Source organism: Bos indicus x Bos taurus, chromosome X (assembly GCF_003369695.1).
Source record: "Bos indicus x Bos taurus breed Angus x Brahman F1 hybrid chromosome X, Bos_hybrid_MaternalHap_v2.0, whole genome shotgun sequence".
Taxonomy (NCBI): Eukaryota; Metazoa; Chordata; class Mammalia; order Artiodactyla; family Bovidae; genus Bos; species Bos indicus x Bos taurus.
This window is the reverse complement of record NC_040105.1, coordinates 92,158,463-92,184,642: the sequence shown is the minus strand read 5'-3', so window position 1 is coordinate 92,184,642 and position 26,180 is coordinate 92,158,463. Positions and strand designations below refer to the sequence as shown.

Genomic DNA, 26,180 nt, shown 5'->3' with positions numbered 1-26,180 from the left:
TGGAAGTGAGAAATAGATTTAAGGGACTAGATTTGATAGAGTGCTTGATGAACTATGGATGGAGGTTTGTGACATTGTACAGAAAACAGGAATCAAGACCATCCCCAAGAAAAATAAATACAAAAAGCAAAATGGAGGTCTGAGGAGGCCTTACAAATGGTGGTGAAAAGAATAGAAGTGAAAAACAAAGAAGAAAAGATATACCCATTTGCATGCAGAGTTCCAAAGAATAGCAAGGATAGATAAGAAAGCATTCCTCAGCGATCAATGCAAAGAAATAGAGGAAAACAACAAAATGGGAAAGACTAGGGGTCTCTTCAAGAAAATGAGAGATACCAAGGGAAAATTTCATGCAAAGATGGGCACAATAAAGGACAGAAATGGTAGGGATCTTATAGAAGCAAGAGATATTAAGAAGAGGTGGCAAGAATACACAGAATAACTATACAAAAAAGATCTTCATGACCCAGATAATCACGATGGTGTGATCGCTCACCTAGAGCCAGACATCCTGGAATATGAAGTCAAGTGGGCCTTAGGAAGCATCACTATGAACAAAGTAGAGGTGATGGAATTCCAGTTGAGCTATTTCAAATCCTGAAATATTGCTGTTAAAGTGTTGCACTCAATATGTCAACAAATTTGGAAAACTCAGCAGTGGCCACAGGACTGGAAAAGGTCAGTTTTCATTCCAATCCCAAAGAAAGGCAATGCCAAAGAATGCTCAAACTACTGCACAATTGCACTCATCTCACACGCTAGTAAAATAATGTTTAACATTATCCAAGCCAGGCTTCAGCAATACGTGAACTGTGAACTTCCAGATGTTCAAGCTGGTTTTAGAAAAGGCAGAGGAACCAGAGATCAAATTGCCAACATCCATCTTGCATCAAAAAAGCAAGAGAGTTCCAGAAAAACGTCTATTTCTGCTTTACTGACTATGCCAAAGCCTTTGACTGTGTGGATCACAATAAACTGTGGAAAATTCTGAAAGAGATGGGAATACCAGACCACCTGACCTGCCTCTTGAGAAACCTGTATGCAGGTCAGGAAGCAACAGTTAGAACTGGACATGGAACAACAGACTGGTTCCAAAATAGGAAAAGGAGTACCTCAAGGCTGTATATTGTCACCCTGCTTATTTAACTTATATGCAGAGTACATCATGAGAAACGCTGGGCTGGACAAAGCACAAGCTGGAATCAAGATTGCCAGGAGAAATATCAATACTTCAGATATGCAGATGACACCACCCTTATGGTAGAAAGTGAAGAAGAACAAAAGAGCCTCTTGATGAAAGTGAAAGAGAAGAGTGAAAAAGTTGGCTTAAAGCTCAACATTCAGTAAACTAAGATCATGACATCTGCTTTCATCACTTCATGGAAAATAGATGGGGAAACAGTGGAAACAGTGGCTGACTTTATTTTTCTGGGCTCCAAAATCACTGCAGATGGTGATTGCAGCCATGAAATTAAAAGATGCTTGCTCCTTGGAAGGAAAGTTATGACCAACCTAGACAACATATTGAAAAGCAGAGACATAACTTTGTCAACAAAGGTCCGTCTAGTCAAAGCTATGGTTTTTCCAGTAGTCATGTATGGATGTGAGAGTTGGACTACAAAGAAAGCTGAGCACTGAAGAATTGATGTTTTTGAACTGTGGTGTTGGAGAAGACTCTTGAGAGTCCCTTGGACTGCAAGGAGATCCACCCAGTCCATCCTAAAGGAGATCAGTCCTCAGTGTTCATTGGAAGGACTGATGTTGAAGCTGAAACTCCAATACTTTGTCCACCTGATGAGAAGAATTGACTCATTTGAGAAGACCCTGATGCTGGGAAAGACTGAGGGCAGGAGGAGAAGGGGATAGCAGAGGATGAGATGGTTGGATGGCATCACTGACTCAATGGACATGGGTTTGGGTGAACTTTGGGAGCTGGTGATGGACAGGGTGGCCTGCCGTGCTGCAGTTCATGGGGTCACAGAGTCACACACGACTGAGCGACTGAACTGATTCCACATAGAGCTTAGCACTACAACTTATTAATTGTGACCTTCACAACTATTTCATTTGTAGCTAATGCTAAAGTCACATCAAGTTTACTCTTTGTTTGGAACCTTTTTCTTCCTGTACCAAATTATACTAAAAATCTCATTTGCTATGATTTGGTAAAACCAATGCTTACCTGTAACTTTCAATTCAGTTGTTCTTCTTACAAGTTTTCCTTCATACTTAAGCTCACAAGTGTAATTTCCCCCATCTTCTTCTTGAACCTCCTGGATTAGAAGAGCATTTCCTTTCTGTATTATGATGCTTCTCCACATTTTTGGCTTGCATTCCTGCCGAGAAAATGTTTTCAATTAAGTAAAAAAAAAAATTATATTACTAAGTCTTAGTAGTCTCAGTTTAGTACTTATACTTTTTTATACTCTTCTCTTTAGTTTTCACAATACATAGCTAGAGTTATGTCAATGAACAGAATACCTCACAAACGCATCATTTTGTATCCAATTGAAACATCACAACTATCATTCTAAGAAACACTTTAAAGGCCTGATCCTAATAGAAGAAAGTCCTTAAAGACACACTGCAAAAACAGAAAAGCATACAAGATCTGCCAATGCAAAAGAGGTAGCGCAGTCACTAAATGGCATTTAGTGCCCTGGTTCTTTCTATATAACAGGGATATGTACTAAGAGTTCTAAGAGGACAGTGTTCACTTAGCAACATAATAGACAACAAGAGAGTCTTAGGCATTATTAAAAACTTCTAATTGGCTTTCACTGGCAGTGATTTCATTACTTCTTATAGTAAAAAACTAATAATAACATTCAAAAATCTCTCTCCTCATAGTTAAGACATCTATTGTGGGGAAATTGAGGGTAAGGAAGGGGGTCAAGAAAATTAAGCTTGAGGAATTCTCTAGAAACATAGCTAGGTAAAATAAGGACACACTTTGATGAAGTAAGGTGATGGAGAAATTACCCACTTACTTTCCGAGTTCAGTGATCTGTGACCAGAGAATAAGATTTGGTTTTTGAGGTCAATTCTTTTGCTCTCCTGATAAGAATGTGTTGCTACTGGAATTGGATTTACTAGAAATGAATAGCTAATACCTTTCCATAGACTGACAGAGATACAATAGCAGAGTATGTAAGAATATTCAAACAAGTGGCTTTGGCTTTTGATAATTTTCTTAGACTACTTTCTACATATTGTTCCAGTTTGTCTACCACACATCTCAAATGTTCAACAAAAGTGGTGGTCAAAAGTTATATAAAGATTGGTGAAGGTGTAGGGGACAGCTGTAAGGGGGTGAATTGAATTGAAAGTCAAGTATTTTATCATTTAAATACTGGATCAATCAGTTAAGGCAATTAAAAAATTTATCATGAGGCAGATGACCTGAATAATAGTTGCAGGCAGATTCTACTTTCCCCCTGGTATATACAATATCTCTTCTACCTCTTCTTCTCCCCACCCTCACTCCTACCCTCTGCACATATATCCTAAATATTGATGCAAAAGTAAAATTGGTACTGACTCTCACTTCGCAGCACTGCTTTTGCATGAGTGTGTACACATGCTCATAAAGTGATTTGGGGGAGTGAGTACCCATTTATTAGTTTTTACTGTAACAAAATTTTTTCTGTGATGATAGCAGTTTGGACAACAAAACACAAAAACTGACACTTAAGTTCACAGGTATAATATTTAAGAGATATACTTGCTTCATGTCCAATACAACTACCCACACACATTGTCAGAGAGTAAATAAAAGTAATAGTATCTCGGGTGTCTAGATATAAAACTGCCTCACTCCCTAGGGTCTTTCCAAAGAACACTTAAGGGTCTGTCTGAAATTATATTATGTACCATTCTGGCGAGGTTTATCACCTATATGAGATTTGCTTCTGAGTTAAACCTTGGGATATAAGGTTTCTGGGAAAATGAAGAAGAAAGACTGAATAGAAAGAAAAAAAAGAGTCCAGCTGCCACTACCGTCATACAGTAATAATCCACAATTATTTTCGCATTGCTTCCAACTCTGATAGCCTCAGATTTCTAAAGAATCATTCTGAAGGTCATTAAACAAAAATATTGTCCCTCTGGGAACTTTGATAGGAAAGGGAAATGAAAATGGAGCCGCTTCACTTTCACATAGCAGTAATAGGGGCAGGCAAATGAGTTCACACATTCATTTCATTCAAAGACAAATGGCTTCATTTTCTAATGTCATTTTTTGGGGAGAGTCCATGTGCAATTAGCTCTATTTTCATTTTCTCTGCATACTGCTTTGTTTTCCCCCCACGAATTAATATTTAAAGAGTGTACAGGAATTACAAAATAACTCCTGATGAATAGCCTGGAATCTTCACATGTTCTTTGGGAGAGACACAGAGAGTCCCAAATACTTTTCAAATTGTCATCTAGCCTTGTAAAGGATTCTTTGTACCCAATAGAGTTTTTTTAAAAAAAACCGTGGCATAGGGAAATGTTATCTTCAAGTCATCTCCAGCCTTCTGGGACAATGTAGTATACATGAAAAGGCAAAGTGGATTCAGAGCAAGATGGCTCTATCTTAAAATCTAGGGTTCACCCAAGTTCTGAGATCTTGAAAAATTTGCTTAACTTCTGTAGGTCTCAGTTTTTTACTATGTGGGGATACTATACACTACCATATGAGCAGCCAGAATCAAGAGGCTTAGAGTTTATTCATTACACTCTTGTCAGGTGACACTATACTTAGTGGTCATCCAGCACAAAGAACGCTTTCCATCCCTAAAGATTTGCAATCCTGGATTATATCTCCTCTAAACCTCTGGCTCTGCTTCGTGAAAACTGGCGCTAATGGACTAATCAAGTAAAAACAAATCTTCACTATTGATTAACCATTCCTCAGCAACATAACACTTTCACCCACTGACAATGTATAGCTCCTAACAGGCCACTCTAAAACTAATCCTGGCAAGTAGGTAGAGAAACTGTATTTTGTTCAGAAGAGCCTTATAGATGGTATCCTACACTGACCAAGCCATCCTTCACAAAGTTATCTCATTGGCTCCTACCCAGGTGTAGATGCCTATATCAAACTTCAGAAGTCCTTCAGGTTTTTTACTCCATTCTTTGTAGCATCTCTTCCCGGCGACTGGCTGCTAGCTTACTGCTGTCGCTGCTTTTGTCTTGCCCCTAATATCCCCATCATCTCTTTCCTATTGGACAGACAACATTATCATACTTCACTCCCCCCCAGACCTGTTTAGTTTTATTCTGACAACCTGGTGGGAGACAAAGTGTGGGCAGCATATAGATCAAGTCTCAAGATGGTTGTTTATCTGAGGCAAGGACAAAGAACCAGAGTTTGGAATGTGAACAGACCCCTGATATTGTTTTCAGTGTGTAATTCCTCTATTATTTAATGCCTTTGAGATCATCAAATTGAACTTCATCAACTGGAAGCTTTCATTGTTTGGCTGGAGGTCCCTAAGCTTAATAAACAGCTTCAGTTTGTGGCCCAGTTGCCCCTTCATAGAACAGTTTGCTATAGGACATCCTTGCTCAGTCAACATCAACCTTCAAAGTGAAGCTTTCTGGCACTTCCCTGGTGGTACAGTGGTTAAGAACCTGCCTTGCAACGAAGGGGACAGGAATACAGTCCCTGGTTGGGGAACTAAGATCCCACATGCCACAGAGCAACTAAGCCCATATACCACGACTACTGAGCCCTTGTACCACAACCAGAGTCCGTACACCACAACAAAAGATCCTGCACAATGAAGATCCTGCATGCTGCAATGAAGACCTGACACAGCCAAGTAAATAAATAATTGATATATGACAGAAATCAAACAAATATTATAAAGCAATCATCAATCATTTTAAAAATAAATAAAGTTTAAAAAAAGGGAAAAAAATATAAATCCCAGCTTCCTTCCATTCCTCCTAGCCTTCCCAAATGGCAATGTCACTTGCCAACAGTTGCTATATTGGGAGCCTATGATATTCAAAAGAAACATCCATGGACCAAGCCCCTTGAAGTTGCCAGTCACATTTAGATCTTGGAGTTCCCATACTGAAATATTCCCCACTACATTCACAGTCTGTTTCTGAGAGAGCATCATCACACCCACGGGTGTATTTCCATCAGCTTCATTTGTTAGGCATGGTTACTTCAGTTCTTTTTAGAGCACAGGACTCATTTCTCATAGTAAGAATACCAGGAAGAGTCATTTAAATATTTATTCTGATTCTGAAGTACAGACACAAAGCATCTGTGCAACCATAAGGCAATCACATAAACACTGGTGCTCTTCAAATACCTAGCACCCATTCCCTCAGACCCAACTTCTCTCCTTTCCTCTGGAGATTGGAATATTCCACAGAGCCACCTAGGCTTCTGCCTAACAATTTGAAGGAAACCAGAACTTTCTTTACACATTAAAGATTGAAGAGGTAGGAACACAATGGTGAATTGGGTATCAATTTTGCACTTGCACTCCAAATGCCTAGGATAACCCACTGCAGGGAGTCTTTCCCCTCCCTAGCTCTGTTTCTCAAAAGAAAGCTTTTGAGCTTTCCCCCTCAAAAGCTCTATTTCTCTATCTTCACAGTCCTAATGGTAAAGTTGGTACCTCCACAGTGGTTCAGTATAAATTCCATATTCAAATACTTGGGATGTAATCTCAAGTTATATGTTCTTGAGCATGCTACTTAACCAATCTAAGTCTCAGGTGTTTCATCTATTTTTTAAAAAGTTGGTGATATATGGCAAAACCAATACAATATTGTAAAGCAATTAGCCTCCAATTAAAATAAATAAATTTATATTTTAAAAAGTTGGTGATAATAATAATATTTACTGCTAAGTCACTTCAGTCGTGTCTGACTCTGTGCGACCCCATAGATGGCAGCCCACCAGGCTCCCCCATCCCTGGGATTCTCAAGGCAAGAACACTGGAGTGGGTTGCCATTTCCTTCTCCAATGCATGAAAGTGAAAAGTGAAAGTGAAGTCGCTCAGTCATGTCTGACTCTTAGCAACCCCATGGACTGTAGCCCACCAGGCTCCTCCATCCATGGGATTTTCCAGGCAAAAGTACTGGAGTGTCTCCGAATAATATTATACTAAATAGGGGTAATTATTGGAATTAAATGAAGCAATGCATATAAATTCTCTAACACAGAGCTTGTTAAATCACATGTTAAAAACCACACAATAAATATTAGCCATAAAGAAGGCTGAGTGCCAAGAAATTGATGATTTTGAACTATGGTGCTGAAGAGAGAGTCCCTTGGACTGCAAGGAGATCCAACCAGCCAATCCTAAAGGAAATCAGTCCTGAACATTCATTTGAAGGCCTGATGCTGAAGCTGAAATTCCAATACTTAGGCTACCTGATACGAAGAGCTGACTTACTGGAAAAGACCCTGATGTTGGGAAAGATTGAAGGCAGGAGCAGGGGGGAACAACAGAGGACGAGATGGTTAGATATCATCGCTGACTCAGTGGAGATGAATTTGAGCATACTCTGGGAGATACTGAAGGACAGAGAAGCCTGGCGTGCTGCAGTCCATGGAGGGGGTGGGGTGGGAGTCACAAAGAGTCAGACACAACTTAGTGACTGAACAATAGCAAATTATTCTATTATTGTTATTACCCTCAGCATCCAGCTTTCAGATTACATACACATCTATCTGGATATGTTAATAAGTATTAGGAGTTAGTGTCATTCATATTTCTATAGGAGTCTGGAGACCTTTCAAAAGATAATCCAAAGTGGTCATTCCAAAGAAAGAGTTGATTTACTGTTTCTTATCTGACATACAAAGGACTTGGAAGTTGTTGCTACTATCCTAACAACAAGAAAATTGCCGAACAACCTGAAACTCAATAACTTCTTTTATTTCCATCAGGTAACTGAGGTCACAGTAAAAGCCACTGTCCCAGAAACTGAAGAGACATGTGGATACAAAGAATAGCAGTTCACTGGGAGCAGATGTAGCTTCAAGAGCCAGCAACAGGTAGGAACACTTAAAGAATAATTGACTAATTTATGTAGACTAAATGTGAACTAGCTTAAGAAATAAAAATCCATGGGCACCCAATCTTGGAGGGTGACCCACACTTTGGTAAGTTTCACCCCCAGGAGCCCCATCAGGTTCTCAGCGTGAAGATCAGAGAAAAATCTTGCTTCTGACAAAGGATGGGGAAAGTAAAACATTTTGAAATATACCCAAAGAGTCTGCCCAGGAAAAACCTGGAATACAGTCTCCTCTAGCCTTTAAAGTGGGGGAAGAAATAGTCAGCTCCAGTCTTCTCTATCTTTCCTATATTACAGGAAGGAAGATGATAGCATAAGATGTAACATAAAAGTAATGGTAATACCAAAAGGAGAAGAAAGGGAGAAAGGAACAGAAGAATTATTTGAAAACATTCTACTGCTGAATTATCCAAGATTACACCAGACTGGGCATGAACAGAGAGGTTTGGTGTGCAGGTAGCCTACTATAAGCACATGAGCTGAGTTTTGAACAACATATAAAAGGCAGGCAAGCAGGACATACTGGATAGAGGGGATAATGTATGTAGAAGCACTCAGATGTGAAAAAGCATGGAATGGCAAAAAATACGAATAGCTTTGATCTCTTGAGAATGGCACTGAGTAGTCTAAGCTCAGATACTTAAATTCCATTTTAAGATATTTGCACATTGTCAAGTTTCAAATTCTAGCTCCATCACTGTATAACCTATCACATAAAGCTGTTCTAAGAACTGAATTAGCTAATGAATAAACATGTGTGACAGATTGTAAGGCTCTGTAAATACTCAACAACAACAAAAAAACTACTAACTTTTTAGTGTTTATAGTGTCATTGGAGTGCTTTTAGTAGTGGCATACTATGATGGAATGTGCATTTCTAAAAGATCTTCTAATGGATATATAGAAGGTAGTCAGATTATTTAAGATACATTGCTTAAACAGCTTTAAATAACTTTGATCTGTTTTTATCTCTTGAATGTTATTAATGTCATTAAGGATATATAGGAAGACCCTTTTAAGCCTGGATTCTTATAACAGTTTAGGAAAGATCAAGAGCAAACTCCTGTTAAATTAGAGAAAAACAGGTCAAAAATTATAAAAGTTGACAAAAACATATCATTTTGATAAATCCAGACATTGTACAGTCAAAATTCAACCTTTAAAACCTTTACTCCTAATCACCAAAATACAGAAGCAAATGGTCATCAATGCATGAATGGTTAAACAGTGGTACATCTCTACAACAGAATATTGGACTCTTGCTCAGCAATAAAAGGAATGAACTATTGATATATACCACAACACAGAGTAATCTCAAATCTATTATACTAAGTGAATGAAGACAGGCACAGAAGGCTACATATCATATTATTCCATTTATATGACAATCTGGAAAAATACAAAACCGTTGGAAGAGAAAACATATCTTTTTAGTGAAGACTGGGGCTGGGAGGAAAGTATCGAATACTAAAGGACATGGATAAAACTGGAATGCTAGAAATGCCCTCTATCTTGTTTATGGCATATATATTCATCAAAACACATCAAATTGCACAAGTAAAAGGATATAATTTACGTTGTAGGTTATACAGAATAATGTGACTGTTAAAAAACCCTCAATCTTAAATTCCCAATTAGAGTTTGAGATGTCCTGGGTAACTTTATTTCCACCATCCTATGTAACATTTCCCTTTCTATAATAGCAGCAAATATCAAATAAGGATCTTGGCCATTAAATTTTTAAAATATGTCTGAGATATATGGCTGCTGCTGCTGCTAAGTCGCTTCAGTCGTGTCCGACTCTGTGCGACCCCATAAACGGCAGCCCACCAGGCTTCCCCGTCCCTGGGATTCTCCAGGCAAGAACACTGGAGTGGGTTGCCATTTCCTTCTCCAATGCAGGAAAGTGAAAGTGAAGTCGCTCAGTCATGTCTGACTCCTAGCGACCCCATGGACTGCACCCTACCAGGCTCCTCCACCCGTGGAATTTTCCAGGCAAGAGTACTACAGTGGGTTGCCATTGCCTTCTCCAGAGATATATGGCAGACATTATTAAATCTAGTTTATATGGGTGGAAATAGAGGCCTAAGGGCATCCAATTACTCATCCACATTAATGGTATAATAATGACCAGAATCCAGGTCTCCAGACTCAAATATTGATGCTTTTTGCATATATCAAATACCCATTCCTCAACAACAATCCATATTTTTTATAATTTGCAAATAGTAAATAACCATTTTCCCATGACTAATACCATACCTAAAAATAAAAACAAGGATGAATGGGTCTTAAACCTTGCGTCACTTCCTGTGGTTTTAGGGGACACAAAACTGAAGCCTTCCTGGTATTCCTAGCTTATTCTTTCTGGATAAAAGTATCTTTGAAAATTCTAGTAAAATAGATTAAGATTTTAAGGATGCAATGTAATTTTCTGGTTACAAAATAAGGCATATATTAATATTACATTTTAAAAAGGAATTCAAAATCCCCAAGAATTTTGCTAAACGATTTTTTTAGCAAAAAATGTGTTGGTCAATTGGGCTGTGGTATTTTGAGGTCTGCAAAGTCCACCTTTCTCCCTCTTTAAGAAAATTGTCAGGATTTTCTGGGAGACAAGATGATGGAGTAAAAAGACTTGAGTTCACTGCCTCTCACAAAACAACAAAATCACAACTTACTGCTGAACAACCATTGACAAAAAAGACTAGAACTTATCAAAAAGCATATTCTATTAATACATCCAAAGACAAATAAGCCACAATGAGATGATAGGAGGGAAACTTCTGTGATATAATCAAATCCCATAACTGCCAAGTGGGTGACCAAACTAGAAAATAATTATATGGCAGAGGATCACTCACAGGAGTGAAAGTTCTGAGCCCAATGTCAGTTTCCCCAGTCTAGGGGTCTGGTGTCAGGAGAAAGAGCCCCCAGAGCATTTGGCTTTGAAGGCCAGTGGGACTTGAGTACAGGAGCTCTATAGGACTGAGGGAAACAGATATTCCATTATTGGAGGGTGCACACAAGGTTTTACATGCATGGGGAACCAGGGCAAAGCAGTGATTTCATAGGAGCCTGAGCCAGACCTACCGGTGTGTTTTAGAAGGTCTCCCGGGGTAGCTTCCCTGGTGGCTCAGACAGTAAAGCGTCTGCCTGCAATGCAGGAGACCCGGCTTCGATTCCTGGGTCGGGAAGATCCCCTGGAGAAGGAAATGGCAATCCACTCCAGCACTCTTGCCGGAAAATCCCATGGACGGAGGAGCCTGGTAGGCTACAGTCCATGGGGTCACAAAGAGTTGGACACGACTGAGAGACTTCACTTCACTGGGGTAGCAGGGGTCAGCTGTGACCTACTGCAGGGACAATGACACTGGTGCAGAGGCCCCAGGGAATGTTCATCAGTATGAGCTCTCCCAGAGGTCACCCTTTTGGCACCAAGATCTGGCCCCATTCAAGCAGCCTGCAGGTTCCAATGCTGGGATGTCTCAGGCCAAACAACCAACAGGGTAGGAACAGAGCCACATCTATTAACAGACAGGTTGCTTAAAGTCATCATGAGCTCACAGCCACCTCTGGACATGTCTCTTGACACAGCCCTGCCCACCAGGGACAAGACCTAACTCCATCCACCAGCGAGCAGGCACCAGTCATTCGCACCAGGAAGATTGCACACACACACACACACACACACACACAGAAGAATAACTAAGAGAAGTGGAGATATGCTATCGGCCTGAAAAGGAATTCAGAATAGAGATCTTGGAAAAAGAATGAAGGCACAAACCAAGATACAAGCCATGTTTAACAAAGAAGTAGAAGACTTAAAGAACAAATAAACAGATATGAACAATACAATAACTGAAATGAAAAATAAACTAGAAGGAATCAATAGAAGAATAAATGAAGCAGAAGAACAAATAAGTGAACTGGAAGACAGATTGGTGAAAATCACTGCCATGAAATGGAATAAAGAAAAAGGAGTGAAAATACAAGAGGAGAGTCTAAGAGACTCATGGAACACCATCAAACACAGCAACATGAGCGTTATAGGGGTCCCAGAAGGAGAAGAGAGGGTCTGAGAAAATGTTTGAAGAGGTAGAAGCCAAAAGCATCCCTAATATGGCTAAGGAAACACTCAAGTCCAGGAAAAACAGACAGTCTCATATAGGACAAATCCAAGGAAGAACATGCCGAGACACATATCAATCAAACTGACCAAACTTAGAGAGAAAATATTAAAGGCAACAAAGAAAAAGCAACAAATAACATACAAGGAAATGCCCATAAGGTTATCAGCTGATTTTTCAGGGGAAACTTAAATGAACATATTTAGAAAATAGAAATAGACTCACAGGCTATGAAAACAAACTCATGATTACGAAAAGGGAAAGTAGGATGAGGCATTAATTAGGAATTTGAGATTAACATACACACATCATTATATATAAAATGGATAATCAACAGTGACCTACTGTATAGCATAGTGAACTCTACTTAACATTCTGCAACAACTTATATGGAAAAAGAATTTGAAAATGAATCGATAGGTATCATGAAAAAAGAATGGATTGTATATGTATAACCAAATCACTTTGCTGTACACTTGAAACTAACACAACTTTATAAATCAACTATACTGAACTACAGGATAAAATTAAAATAAAAAATAAAACTTTGTATTATCCAACTTAGCATCAAGAAAAAAGGAAAATTATCAGAATGTATAGCAAGATAAGTGGTAAAGATGGCGCTAGTGGTAAAGAACTCGCCTGCCAATGTAGGAGAGATAAGGGACATGGGTTTGATCCCTGGGTCAGGAAGATCCCCTGGAGGAGGGCATGGCAACCTATTCCAGTATTCTTGCCTGGAGAATCTGATGGACAGAGGAGCCTGGTGGGCTACAGTCCATAGGGTCACAAAGAGTCTGAAGCAACTGAGAACACACATATATTTGTAATGAGCTATTATTCCTCCTCCACACTCATGTAATGAAATGTTATTATACACTAAATTTTCATATATACATAATTTATTTTCTGGATTCTCTATTCAACTGATCTATTTATCATTTTTAAACGTATTATTTTAATTGATATTGTTTTGTAGTAATTTCAATATCAGTTAGAATAAGTCCTCTCTCATTAATGATTTTTTTTCTGAAATTTCATTTGCAAAGCTGATACATTCATACATACATATGAATTTTATAATGTTTATGTTGTCTAATTTTTAAAAAATTCATATTTTAGCAAATGGGATTCATTATTTATATGATATTGGGAATAACTGATCTTTTTTTTGAGATCTTCCAATGCAGAAACATGCTCTGCCTTTCCATTGATTTAGACAATATTTTATGTCCTTTAACAAAATTATAGTTTTATATAGGTTTCCTCCCATAATTGTTAAAGGTATTCCAAAATGCTTCATAGATTTTTTTATTGTTATAAATGGGACAATTTCACTTTTTCCTTTACATGTCTAATTGATTATTACTGACAAAAATAAAAATCATTAAATATTTTGTATGTTTTTATTAAGCTACCTTATCAAATGATCTCACTGATTCTATTTTTTATGTTTAGTCTCTTGGGTTTTCTTGGTATACTGTTACAAAATCTGAAAAATAAGATTATTTTGTCTCTTCTTTTCCAATATTTATATAATTCATTTAATTTTCTTACGGCGTCAGCTGCTGCTGCTGCTGTCACTTCAGTTATGTCCGACTCTGTGCGACCCCACGGACTGCAGCCTACCAGGCTCCTCCGTCCCTGGGATTCTCCAGGCAAGAACACTGGAGTGGGTTGCCATTTCCTTCTCCAATGCATGAGAGTGAAAAGTGAAAGTGAAGTTGCTCAGTCATGTCCGACTCTTAGCGACCCCATGGACTACAGCCTACCAGGCTCCTCCATCCATGGGATTTTCCAGGCAAGAGTACTGGAGTGGGGTGCCATTGCCTTCTCCTATGGCATCAGCTAGAACCTCCAAAACAATGTCGAACAATAGTACTGATAGAGATCATTCCTATCTTGTATGTCATGAATGGAAGGATATGTTTACAAGGATTTTTTTAAAATACTGTGACTATTTAAAAAAAAACTAGGAAAAAAAATGAATATACATCTGAAAAATGGTTGAATAAGCCAAGTTTATATCTTGCCTATGAACTATGATGCAGCTATTAAAAATCAATTAGATATCAACATGCACATAGTAGGTACCCAATAAATATATAATAAATGAATGAATGAATTAAACTGACCGATCTATGATGCCCTTATCCACTCCATTTATAACCAATGGCAAACATCTGAAATTAAGATAATTGTGGCAAGGAAAAGGATTCAAACTTTGACCACATTAACATCAGCCTTTTATCAACTGAGGAAACTAATTACATAGATGTGTGTTTTACCCTAAGATATGTATTTGTATTTTCATCGCTAATGTCCTACTAAGGTTAGGGAATTCTTTTGTTTAGAGATGGGATAAAGGGACTCTACACTCTTGTGTCAAGTGTTCTCAGTGAATAATTAGGTTGTTCTAGTGTTCTTAGCTCAGTAAAGAAAATAATCTTTACCTCTCATTTCAAAAATATTTCTAAAAGCACTGACATCATTGTATGTTCTGTTCTAATATCTAAGCCCATTCATAGCTTCAAGAGGAAGTGCTAAAAGTGTAGCATCTCTTTTCACTTCTTTTTGCCAACTAAAAGAGTTCAGATAAAGGACTTTCAGACCCCTAACACGTGTCTCTTTACATTCCAAGGACAACCAGGATAGATCTACTCACTCATCTTTCTGAACACGCCCCAGTAGCAAAGGAGCCATCTCTACCTTCCTGTCCAGCTGTGACTAGGTGCAGGCATGGAAGAATAGTCCTCAATGGCCTGCCATAACAGGATGGTTGGAAAAGAAATAAGTTTAAATATTACATATATATTTGAAAAGAAGACTGAGAAAAGGATCATGCAACACATATACTTTGCACTGTCAAAACACTGGAGATAATACATTGTACATTTCTAACCTTGTATATGCATCAGAATTAACTCTGGAGAAGTGTGTCATCCTCTTTTCATTGCTGTGATCAGAGCAAAATCACTTCATGTTCAGTCTGGTAGGAAATGTACAGATTGCAAAGCAAGCAAGGCAGATTATCGAATTATTGGCTAAAAAGGAAATTTTTTCCAATACAATACATTTTTTCAAGGATTTACTTGAAACCCTGTGTGATAAGTGGGGTTAACAACACCATTGGGAGCTTCAGAGGTTCTGTAACTTTTTATTTTAATTTTTCATCCTAACCCATTTGTATAGTGGGTGAGTGGAAGGGTCCAGGAGCCAAACTGCAAGTCACAAACTGCTGTGTGAGTTTTGTAAAGTAATTTAACTTGTCTAATCTCCAGTCATTTATTTTGTAAAATAGGGATAAATCATAATATCTACTTAGGACAGTAGAGATTAAGAATATAGAAACTGTATTAATCCATATAAAACACTTAAAATAGAATATGCCATATAGTGAGTAGTTAATAAATGTTACTCATAATTATGATTATTATCAATTATAAAAAGGTTATAGAAATATTAAATGTTATCCAGACAGAAGTGGAAAAACCCTTTGCCTCACCATCATTAGTCCATTTCTAAGAAAGAGTAAGGGTTAGCTCTTCCCAGGGGAAAAAAAACTGCTTTGATATACAATGACAATGGTGATGTCTAGAGATGTGAAGAAGGGAAGAAAGAATTTAGTGGAAAGATAAAAGATGTGATAGAATGAACATTATAAGAGAAAACTCCTGACCTGGATTTTACTCATATTTGCTAACTCTTGAGCTAGTCTACCTCCCTTTCGGAACCATAAAATTGAAATAAAACATTTTTTCTCTGTCTTATAAAAGTACCTGCAATTGAGACTGGGTTTAGCTCTAAGCCTATTGCAGGAGAGGGTAGTGATTAATAGAATGGACTCTGGAATCACCCTGCCTTGACTATAAAATGAGGCTTTGTTAGTTTAGTAGCTTTGAGCAAGTCTCAACATTCCTCTAATACTCAGTTTTTCTCTACTAGATGAGGATAATAGTGCCCACCACACAAAGATGAATGAGATTTAATTGAGATAACATACAGACCAAACTTACTGCAGTGAATGGCACATAGTAAGTGATTAAGAAATACTGAAAAGGCTGATGAGAGCATGAAGGGTCCCACTAAATATGGATATTCTATATTTATGCTTAATGAGCATCATGTTCCTTTTTATCTGGTAGAATATTCAGGAAAAAACGGAGAATGACTATTCACAAAGAGACATGAGGTTCTATTTCAGGACATGCTGTTGTCATCGCTTGATAAGTTCCCCCAGGTATGAAGATGGTAGGAGTGTGTGTGTGTGTGTGTGTGTGTATTCAGTCATGTCTGACTCTTTGCAACCCCATGGACTGTAGCCCTCACCAGGCTGCTCTGTCCACAGATTTCCCAAGCAAGAATACAGACTTCCAAATGTAAAAGCTCATGACAGTTGTAGGAGCTAGGGTTTAGGCTTTCCTGGGAACTGAGTCTGTCAGATCCTATAGAAACAACGTGCACCATCAGTGTGTGTTTGGTTGCAATAATGTACACAATTCCTTTGCAGAAAATCTTCCTGGTCACCTCTAGCCAGCCAGCCAGTGCGTGCCCAGTCGAGTCTGACTCTCTGTGACCCCACGGACTGTAGCCTGCCAGGTTCCTCTCTCCATGGAATTTTCCAGGCAAGAATACTGGAGTAGGTTGCCATTTCCTACTCTAGGGGGTTTTCCTGTTCTAGGGGTTTCCCCAATCCAGGGATTGAACCTGCATCTCTTGTGTCTCCTGCACTGGCAGGAAGATTCTTTACCATGAATCACCTGGGAAGTCCTGGTCACCTCTGGCCATGATACAAAACTGCACCATGTGTCAACCAGTGTGACTCAGAGGTGGCAGCAGTTGATCACTCTCTTTTAAGAACCACGGCACCCCAGGTTCCCAGCCAGAATATCATAGTTGGAATACCATGTATTTATTTCTCTGCTTCCTCCCCTCAATCCATGCTCTGCCCTTCTCTGACCTATTCTACGCCCAGAGAAGCTGAAGACTATTTGATTCTATTCCAGGTTTGCCCTCTGAATTCTGTTTGAATTCTCATGATGACAGGGGAGACACTAGCAGGAAACCAGAAGGTGGGAGTTAAGAGGAGTTAGGGTTTCCATCCTGTCTACTTCCTCTCTGTCTTCCACAGTTCATATGTTCCTCTAAGGCCACAGCCCTGGAAAACTTGCTCTGGTCTTTCCAGGTTCCATGGACCCAGCTCTTTCCCCATTCCATAGACCTCTCTCTTTTCCCCATTCCATAGACCCAGCTCTTTCCCCTTGCCAGGCATAGGAGGGGTAATTCACAGCTTCTTCCCTTTTTGTTTCCCTTAACCCTAACCACATCTCTGTAAATAGTTCCATCATTCAACACTCAACTGCGCAGTCTTTGATTGTGGTTTATTTACAGATCCCCATATTTCCAGTATTCACAAATCCTGCACTGGGCCCATTTCTCTCCTCTGCACTGATTTCAGTGTCTTTCACAACATAGACCATGATAACGATTGCTACTTTTTGTAAGCGCTATTATTTGTAAGGATGGACCTTTGTCCTAACAGTAATATTTCTATGTCCCTCAAATACTTTCTTTTACAAGTTGCTTAAATTTTCACTCTTTTTCCTGCTTGCTCTCATGAGTTGGGGTTGACGGCTATTTTCCTCATTTCTAGTCTTTGGAGAAGCTGGGATTGCTTCTGACACTTGCTGATGGACGTACGTGAAAACCAGAAATATATAGGAATCACAGCTCTGAATTATTTAGTTGTGGGTCTTCTGATACTTCTCAGTGAAATATCTAATACCAAAAACTCAAAATAAAATCTTTCCCTTTTTCTCTCCCCAATGCAGCTATCGACATAAGGTAAAGAATGCATCATGCTGAATTACCTTGTACCACACAACATCAGGCTCCTGATCAGATTTTTTAAAGTCATCCATGTCTGGACAGGAGATCTCCTTTCTTTTAGTGACCTCGGATTTTTCCAAATAGCGGATCCTGCTATTATAGCACAGACCTGATTCATTCTCTGCAACAGTCAAGGACATTGACACCTTCATGCAATATGTTGAGTTTCTGTAGGAATAGAGAAAAAGCAAAATGACTTTATTGGGTGTTTACAACTACATTTGTACTGTATATATTTCAAGAGTATTGACTTTTCCATTTAGGACCTTGCATAGAAATCAGAAAAAAACATGGAAACAACACAGGAAAGTTTTCTACTTTAAATGACAGGAAGATATAAAACAAAATGCTATCTGTGACCATGAAACAGCTACATAGCTATCAGTACATAGAGCAGATGTACCCAACTTCTGAAATTTAAGTCAGACTTCTTTTCTAGTGTTAAATATTGCTATGCTGACAATCTGATAGTAAAAATATATGAAAGTATCTACAGAATTGAGATGCAGATGTAGACAATGGACTTGTAGACACAGCAGGGGAAGGGGAAGGTGGGATGAATTGAGAGAGTAGCACTGACATATATATACTACCAGGTATATATATATAAAATAAATAGCTAATGGGAAGCTACTATACAACACAGGGAGCCTAGCCTGGCACTCCCACCTCTAGAGAGGTGGGAGAGGTGTAGGGAGGGAGGCTCAAGAGGGAGGAGATAGATCATGACTGATTCAAACTGTTGTATGGCAGAAACAAACACAACATTGTAAAGCAATTATCCTCCAATTAAAATATAATTTTAAAAAACATGTGTACACCCGTGGCAGATTCATGTTGATGTATGGCAAAACTAATACAATATTGTAAAGTAATTAGCCTCCAATTAAAATAAATTAATATTAAAAAAAAAGAAAGTCTATAACTAGGGCTATAGTCATTTCTGGCTTGCTTTTATGACCAGTACCTTAATGGGTATTCTAAGGATTGTGAATTTTGCAATTGTTTTCTAAGCTACTAACATTTTCTTTTACAGGATACATACCAAAAGCCAGATCAACATACAGGAGATACCTGTTAACTCACACAGCTTTTTAAGTTGTTTACTGAGATATGGCAAGGGTCAAATTCTGGGCACTTAAGAGAACAAATCCAAGTAGAGTGGATTAATTTTATCCACCAAAATTAGAATTATAAAGGAATTTCAACATTGAATTTTGCCATAAGGCCGCTTTAGAAGTTGGCCATTGATTAACTCATAACACAAGGGCTTTTATGGAATTCAATTCTGCCTTCATTTCCCCATGTATAACTTTTCCTTAACCTACTCTACCTGAATTCCAGAAGATATCAACCATACAAAAGAAAACTGGAAAGGACGAGGACGAGATCAGAAGCAGCCTGGTAAGATTTAGCAGGAGATAAACTGTAAATTTCTTGGTGTGACATTTCAGAATCATATCTATTCTAAACATCAAGGGATACCTTCTGTTAAAAAACACCAAGTGCCAGGGTTACTTCAAAACCGAGTGCTTCTACAACTAAGTCATAACAATCCTGATAAATGGTATTCACATGCCAACCAATAATGTTAAGATGGCCTCACAATTGTTACTATTTGTACTGCTTAGTACTCATTGAAATTTCACAATATGTCAGACACCGAACAAAACACAGGAGTGCAGATGGCAGCTGCCCATTGGGTTTACAAACTAACTTAAACAAAATGACTGCTACTTGGATTTCTAGGGAAGTTAATTACAGGCAAGGACTCAAGCTGGATTTAGAAAAGGCAGAGGAACCAGAGATCAAATTGCCAATATCCACTGGATCATTGAAAAAGCAAGAGAGTTCCAGAAAAACATCTACTTTATTGACTATGCCAAAGCCTTTGACTGTGTGGATCACAACAAACTGGAAAATTCTTAAAGAGATGGGAATACCAGGTCACCTGACCTGCCTCCTGAGGAATCTGTAAGAAGGTCAAGAAGCAACAGTCAGACTGGACATGCAACAACAGACTGGTTCCAAATTGGGAAAAGAATACATCAAGGCTGTATATTGTCACCCTGTTTATTTGACTTATATGCAGAGTACATCATGAGAAATGCTGGTCTGGATGAAGCACAAGTTGGAATCAAGATTGCTGGGAGAAATATCAATAACCTCAGATATGCAGATGACACCACCCTTATGGCAGAAAGTGAAGAAGAACTAAAGAGCCTCTTGATGAAAGTGAAAGAGGAGAGTGAAAAAGTTGGCTTAAAACTAAACATTCAGAAAACTAAGATCACAGCAACTGGTCCCATCAGTTCCTGGCAAATAGATAGGGAAATGATGGAAACAGTGAGTGACTTTATTTTGGGGGGCTCCAAAATCACTATGGATGGTGACTGCAGCCATGAAATTAAAAGGCGCTTGATCCTTGGAAGAAAAGCTATGACCAAGCTAGACAGCATATTAGAAGAAGGCAATGGCACCCCACTCCAGTACTCTTGCCTGGAAAATCACATGGACAGAGGAGCCTGGTAGGCTGCAGTCCATGGGGTCGCTAAGAGTAGGGCACAACTAAGCAACTTCACTTTCACTTTTCACTTTCATGCATTGGAGAAGGAAATGCCAACCCACTCCAGTGTTCTTGCCTGGAGAATCCCAGGGACAGGGGAGACTGGTGGGCTGCCGTCTCTGGGGTTGCACAGAGTCAGACACGACTGAAGTGACTTAGCAGCAGCAGCAGACAGCATATTAAAAAGCAGACATTACTTTGCCAGCAAAGGTCCATCTAGTCAAAGCTATGGTTTTTCCAGTAGTCATGTATGGATGTGAGAGTTGGACCCTAAAAAAAGCTGAGCACCAAAGAATTGATGCTTTTGAATTGTGGTGTTGTAGAAGACTCTTGAGAGTCCCTTGGACTGCAAGGAGATCCAACCAGTCCATCCTAAAGGAAATCAGTCCTGAATATTCATTGGAAGGGCTGAGGCTGAAGCTTAAACTCCAATACTTTGGCCACCTGATGCGAAGAATTGACTCATTTGAAAAGACCCTGATGCTGGGAAAGATTGAAGGTGGGAGGAGAAGGGAATGACAGAGGATGAGATGGTTGGATGGCATCACCAACTCTATGGACATGAGTTTGAAAAGCTCCAGGAGTTGGTGATAGACAGGGAAGCTTGGCATGCTTTAGTCCATGGGGTCGCAAGGAGGCAGACACGACTGAGTGACTGAACCGAACTGAACTCTGACTATGTGATACCTGTGTCATCTGAAGATTCTATCAAAGCATTCCCATTCTGATGTTCAGCTGTAAACCCATTATACAATGTCAATTGTCAGCTACTGTCTTTCTCTCTTCCTCAGTATAGGTTCTTAGAACCAAAAGGGTAAAATATAGGCCAATATAAATGCAAGAACATCTAATCCTTAGATGATTGACAGCTTCTTTAATAGACATGAAGTTAGAGCCACCAGAATTTTTCTTTTCTAAAGTCTCAGCCATAAGGTAAAATTTGGCTCTTCTTGACTCCATTTTCAATCAGTCAGTTCAGTTCAGTTCAGTTGCTCAGTCGTGTCCGACTCTTTTCGACCCCATGAATCACAGCACGCCAGGCCTCCCCGCCCATCACCATCTCACTACTGCAGTGCTAAACATGCCTGTGGCTCCTTGCTTTCTTTCACACCCTACATAATGTGGCCTATCATAACATTCTGTACTTCACTCAATTAGGGTGCAGTCACAATGGCATTTCTCTGTTTGTTGAATATCCTAAGCTTATTTGAACCACAGATTTTTATACTTGCCCTTCTCTTTAATTTTCTATCATGTGCTTTTTTGTTAAGTGTAAGCAAACTTGTTGCTCTTGTTCATCACTCTATTCCTGGGATCTAAGTTAATAGATAGAAGTACTCAGCAAATGTTAGTTGACTAAATGTGTGAGGATCAAAAGGTATGTATTCAAGAGACACATTCTCTGCTCTACTTCGGCATAAACCTCATGGTAGTAAGAGGGTTCCCAGGTGGCTTAGTGGTAAAGATTCCATCTGCCAATGCAGGAGATGCAGGAGACTCAGGTTCGATCTCTGGGTTGGGAAGATCCCCTGGAGGAAGAAATGGCAACCCACTCCAGTATTTTTGCCTGGATAATCCCACCAACAGAGGAGCTTGGCTGGCTACAGTCCATAGGGTCTCAAAGAGTTGGACATGACTTGGTACACATAGACATACACTTATGGTACTAAACCTCTATTCCCATTCTACAGATTCATGTATATGGCTGGTCAAATATCCTATTCCCTGTTTAAATATGATTCAGGATAATTTTGCAGATATTATTGTATCACCAGGGTAAGGATTAGCCAAGTTTTGTGTATCAGAATACCAGTAAAGAAAAAAAAATATAATGGTTGTATCTTGGAGACAGGGAGGATTAGAGTAGGTAGAGGGAATGCAAGGAAGATAAATGGTCACAGTTTTAAAAAGTAATAAACAAAGAAGAAAGGGAATCACCTCTGTTAAGTATGTAAATGTATTATAAACAGTTCTTAATGTCACAGACTTTGATCATATCTGTTCCATGGTGTCCATCCATATAGGTGAAAGAGACTTACTTGTTAAATACCTTACCATTACTTTGTTACAAACCCAGAGAATGAGTGCTGTTTATCAGCAGTCTCAACAATAGAAATAGAATGTCCAGTTCCATGAAAGGAGCTTACTATCCCAAATATATTTAATCCTGGGGAGAAAATAGGCTAGACTAAATAAGGGACCAATATAATTTAGTGGTTTCATTACAAACCATGAGCTTTGAGCTAAGATACACTGCTGCTACTGCTGCTAAGTCGCTTCAGTCATGTCTGACTCTGTGTGACCCCTTAGACGGCAGCCCACCAGGCTCCCCCATCCCTGGGATTCTCCAGGCAAGAACACTGGAGTGGGTTGGCATTTCCTTCTCCAATGCAGGCAAGTGAAAAGTGAAAGTGAAGTCGCTCAGTCATGTCTGACTCCTAGCGACCCCATGGACTGCAGCCTACCAGGCTCCTCCATCCATGGGATTTTCCAGGCAAGCGTACTGGAGTGGGGTGCCATTGCCTTCAACTAACTCTGTCTTCAGACAAGTTATGCAACATCTCTGTCTCCGATTCCTCACCTCAAAAATGAGGATAAGAAATCCTTGATGGTGGTTCCATTGGAAGTTGGAAAAGGAAGTTCCTTTTATTATACAAACTTAAGTAAAAATAAGTTTACCATTTTCAGTTGGAATAGTTATAATATTTGACCTCTCCAGATCTTAAATAATATATAATATCTGACCTCTGCTCTAGGTCTTAAAGAAATATAAAACACATAGTACAGCATCTGGCCCATCAGTTCAGTTCAGTTCAGTTCAGTCGCTCAGTCATGTCCGACTCTTTGTGACCCCATGAATCGCAGCATGCCAGGCCTCCCTGTCCATCACCAACTCCTGGAGTTCACTCAGACTCACGTCCATCAAGTCAGTGATGCAATCCAGCCATCTCATCCTCTTTCATCCCCTTCTCCTCCTGCCCCCAATCCCTCCCAGCATCAGTATCTTTTCCAACAAGTCAACTCTTCGAATGAGGTGGCCAAAGTAGTGGAGCTTCAGCTTTAACATCATTCCTTCCAAAGAAATCCCGGGGCTGATCTCCTTCAGAATGGGCTGGTTGGATCTCCTTGCAGTCCTAGGGACTCTCAAGAGTCTTCTCCAACACCACAGTTCAAAAGCATCAATTCTTCGGCGCTCAGCTTTCTTCACAGTCCAACTCTCACATCCATACATGACCACTGGAAAAACCATAGCCTTGACTAGACGGACCTTTGTTGGCAAAGTAATGTCTCTGCTTTTCAATATGCTATCTAGGTTGGTCATAACTTTTCTTCCAAGGAGTAAGTGTCTTTTAATTTCATGGCTGCAGTCACCATCTGCAGTGATTTTATAAACTGTCATTAGAATTATTATTACTGCTAGTATTAATTGGTACATATATTGTTAATGGGCTTCCCTGGTGGCTCAGACAGTAAAGAATCTGCCTGCAATGCAGGAGACCCGAGTTCAATCCCTGGGTTGGGAAGATCCCCTGGAGAAAGGAATGGCAACCCACTCCAGTATTCTTGTCTGGAGAATTCCATGGACAGAGGAGCCTGGCAGGCTATAGTTCATGGGCTTGCAAAGAGTCAGACATAACTGAGTGACTAATAAAACACATATTGTTAATAAATAATAATTATAATTTGTATGTGATGTGGTAATTTACAAACCATCACTAATACAATAAACACAACACACTGACAGCAATGAGTTAAGATATACCACTGGGCTAGGGTGCTACTTGAGAAGAAAGAATCGGAAGAAGTCAGTTAGGCAACAGGCCTAGTACCAGTACACTGTGAAGGTTTGAAAGGATGAAAAAGATATACTGCCTTAGGCACAAAAAGACGTTAATCAAGAGAAAGCAAACTAAGGCAATAAGGAAGTTCCAGGTACTGTGAATACTAGCTACCAGGCAAAGGTCAGAATTTGGGAGGTCAAGTTGTTAGTAAGAGTGCCACTCAGTCTTCTGCAGGTTTCTTAGACAAACATCTTCTACAATAAAGCCCAGACCCCTAGGCAAAACTTCTTGTTCCTTCTTCAAACTGTCCAAAGTATACACTATGTAGGTCATCCCAGCAGCACCTTCATTAACTTGAGATGAGGATGAGGGCAGGGAATCCACCCTGGGGATGGCTGAGAGTCCAAAGGAGGAAATGTTCTCTAACTCTTGTTTTTCTTGTTGTTGTTCAGTCACTCAGTGGTGTCTGACTCTTTTGTGACCACATGGACTATAGCACACCAAGCTCCTTTGTCCTCTATTATCTCCTGGAGTTTGCTCGAACTCATGTCTATTGAGTTGGTGACACCATACAACCATCTCATCCTCTGCTGTCTCCTTCTCCTTCTCTAATCTTACCTGCAAAAAATCTTGACCAGGGCTCTGTATGAATTCACTCTTGCTCTAGTCTCTAGCATGTAAAAGGCTGCTTATAAATTGCTTCTCAGCCGACAAAGTGCCAGTATGAAGTCTGTGATGATGACCAGTGTCTCAGGAACTCAAGACAAGTCCTCATACGAGTACTGTTGTTTCTCCATTGCTGACCTGGGGCAGCTGTGATCAAGGCTGCCTGACAGTCTGAGTTCAGCTCAGTCAGTTCAGGTGCTCAGTTGTGTCCAACTATTTGTGACCCCATGGACTGCAGCATGCCAGGCCTCCTTGTCCATCAATAATTCCTGGAGTTTACTCAAATTCATGTCCACTGAGTCGGTGATGCCATGCAACCATCTCATCCTCTGTCATCCCCTTCTCCTCCTGCCTTCAATCTTTCCCAGCATCAGGGTCTTTTGAAATGAGTCTGTTCTTAGCATCAGGTGGCCAAAGTATTGGAGTCTCAGCTTCAGCCTCAGTCCTTCCAATGAATATTCAGGACTGATTTCCTTTAGGATGGACTGGTCGGATCTCTTTGCAGTCCAAGGGACTCTCAAGAGTCTTCTCCAACACCACAGTTCAAAAGCATCGATTCTTCAGTGCTCAGCTTTCTTTATGGTCCAACTCTCATATCCATACATGACTACTGGAAAAATCATAGCTTTGACTAGATGGACCTTTGTTGGCAAAGTAATGTCTCTGCTTTTTAATATGCTATCTAGGTTGGTCATAGCTTTTCTTCTAAGGAACAAGCATCTTTTAATTTCATGGCTGCAGTCACCATTGGCAGTGATTTTGGAGACCAAAAAAAATAAAGTCAGCCATTGTTTCCCCATCTATTTGCCATGAAGTGATGGGACCAGATGCCATGATCTAAGTTTTCTGAATGTTGAGCTTTAAGCTAACTTTTTCACTTTCCTCTTTCACGTTCATCAAGAGGCTCTTTAGTTCTTCTTTACTTTCTGTCATAAGGGTGGTGTTATCTGCATATCTGAGGTTACTGATATTTCTCTCGGCATTCTTGATTCCAGCCTGGGGTTCATCCAGCACAGCATTTCTCATGATGTACTCTGCATATAAGTTAAATAAGCACGGTGACAATATACAACTTTGATGTACTCCTTTCCTGATTTGGAACCAGTCTGT

General features: G+C 39.5%; 1 protein-coding gene across 2 annotated transcripts in view; it reads right to left on the bottom strand.

Moving 5' to 3' along the window:
• The window catches only part of IL1RAPL2 (interleukin 1 receptor accessory protein like 2), a 1,456,614-nt gene that overhangs the window by 500,593 nt on the left and 929,841 nt on the right, over positions 1–26,180 (bottom strand). For both annotated transcript variants that reach the window (XM_027533545.1, XM_027533546.1), the window contains 2 exons: positions 18,038–18,224; positions 2,183–2,336 (listed from right to left, as the gene is read on the bottom strand). In XM_027533545.1, coding sequence (XP_027389346.1) covers positions 2,183–2,336; positions 18,038–18,224 — 341 coding nt within the window. The remainder of the gene's footprint in view (positions 1–2,182; positions 2,337–18,037; positions 18,225–26,180) is intronic.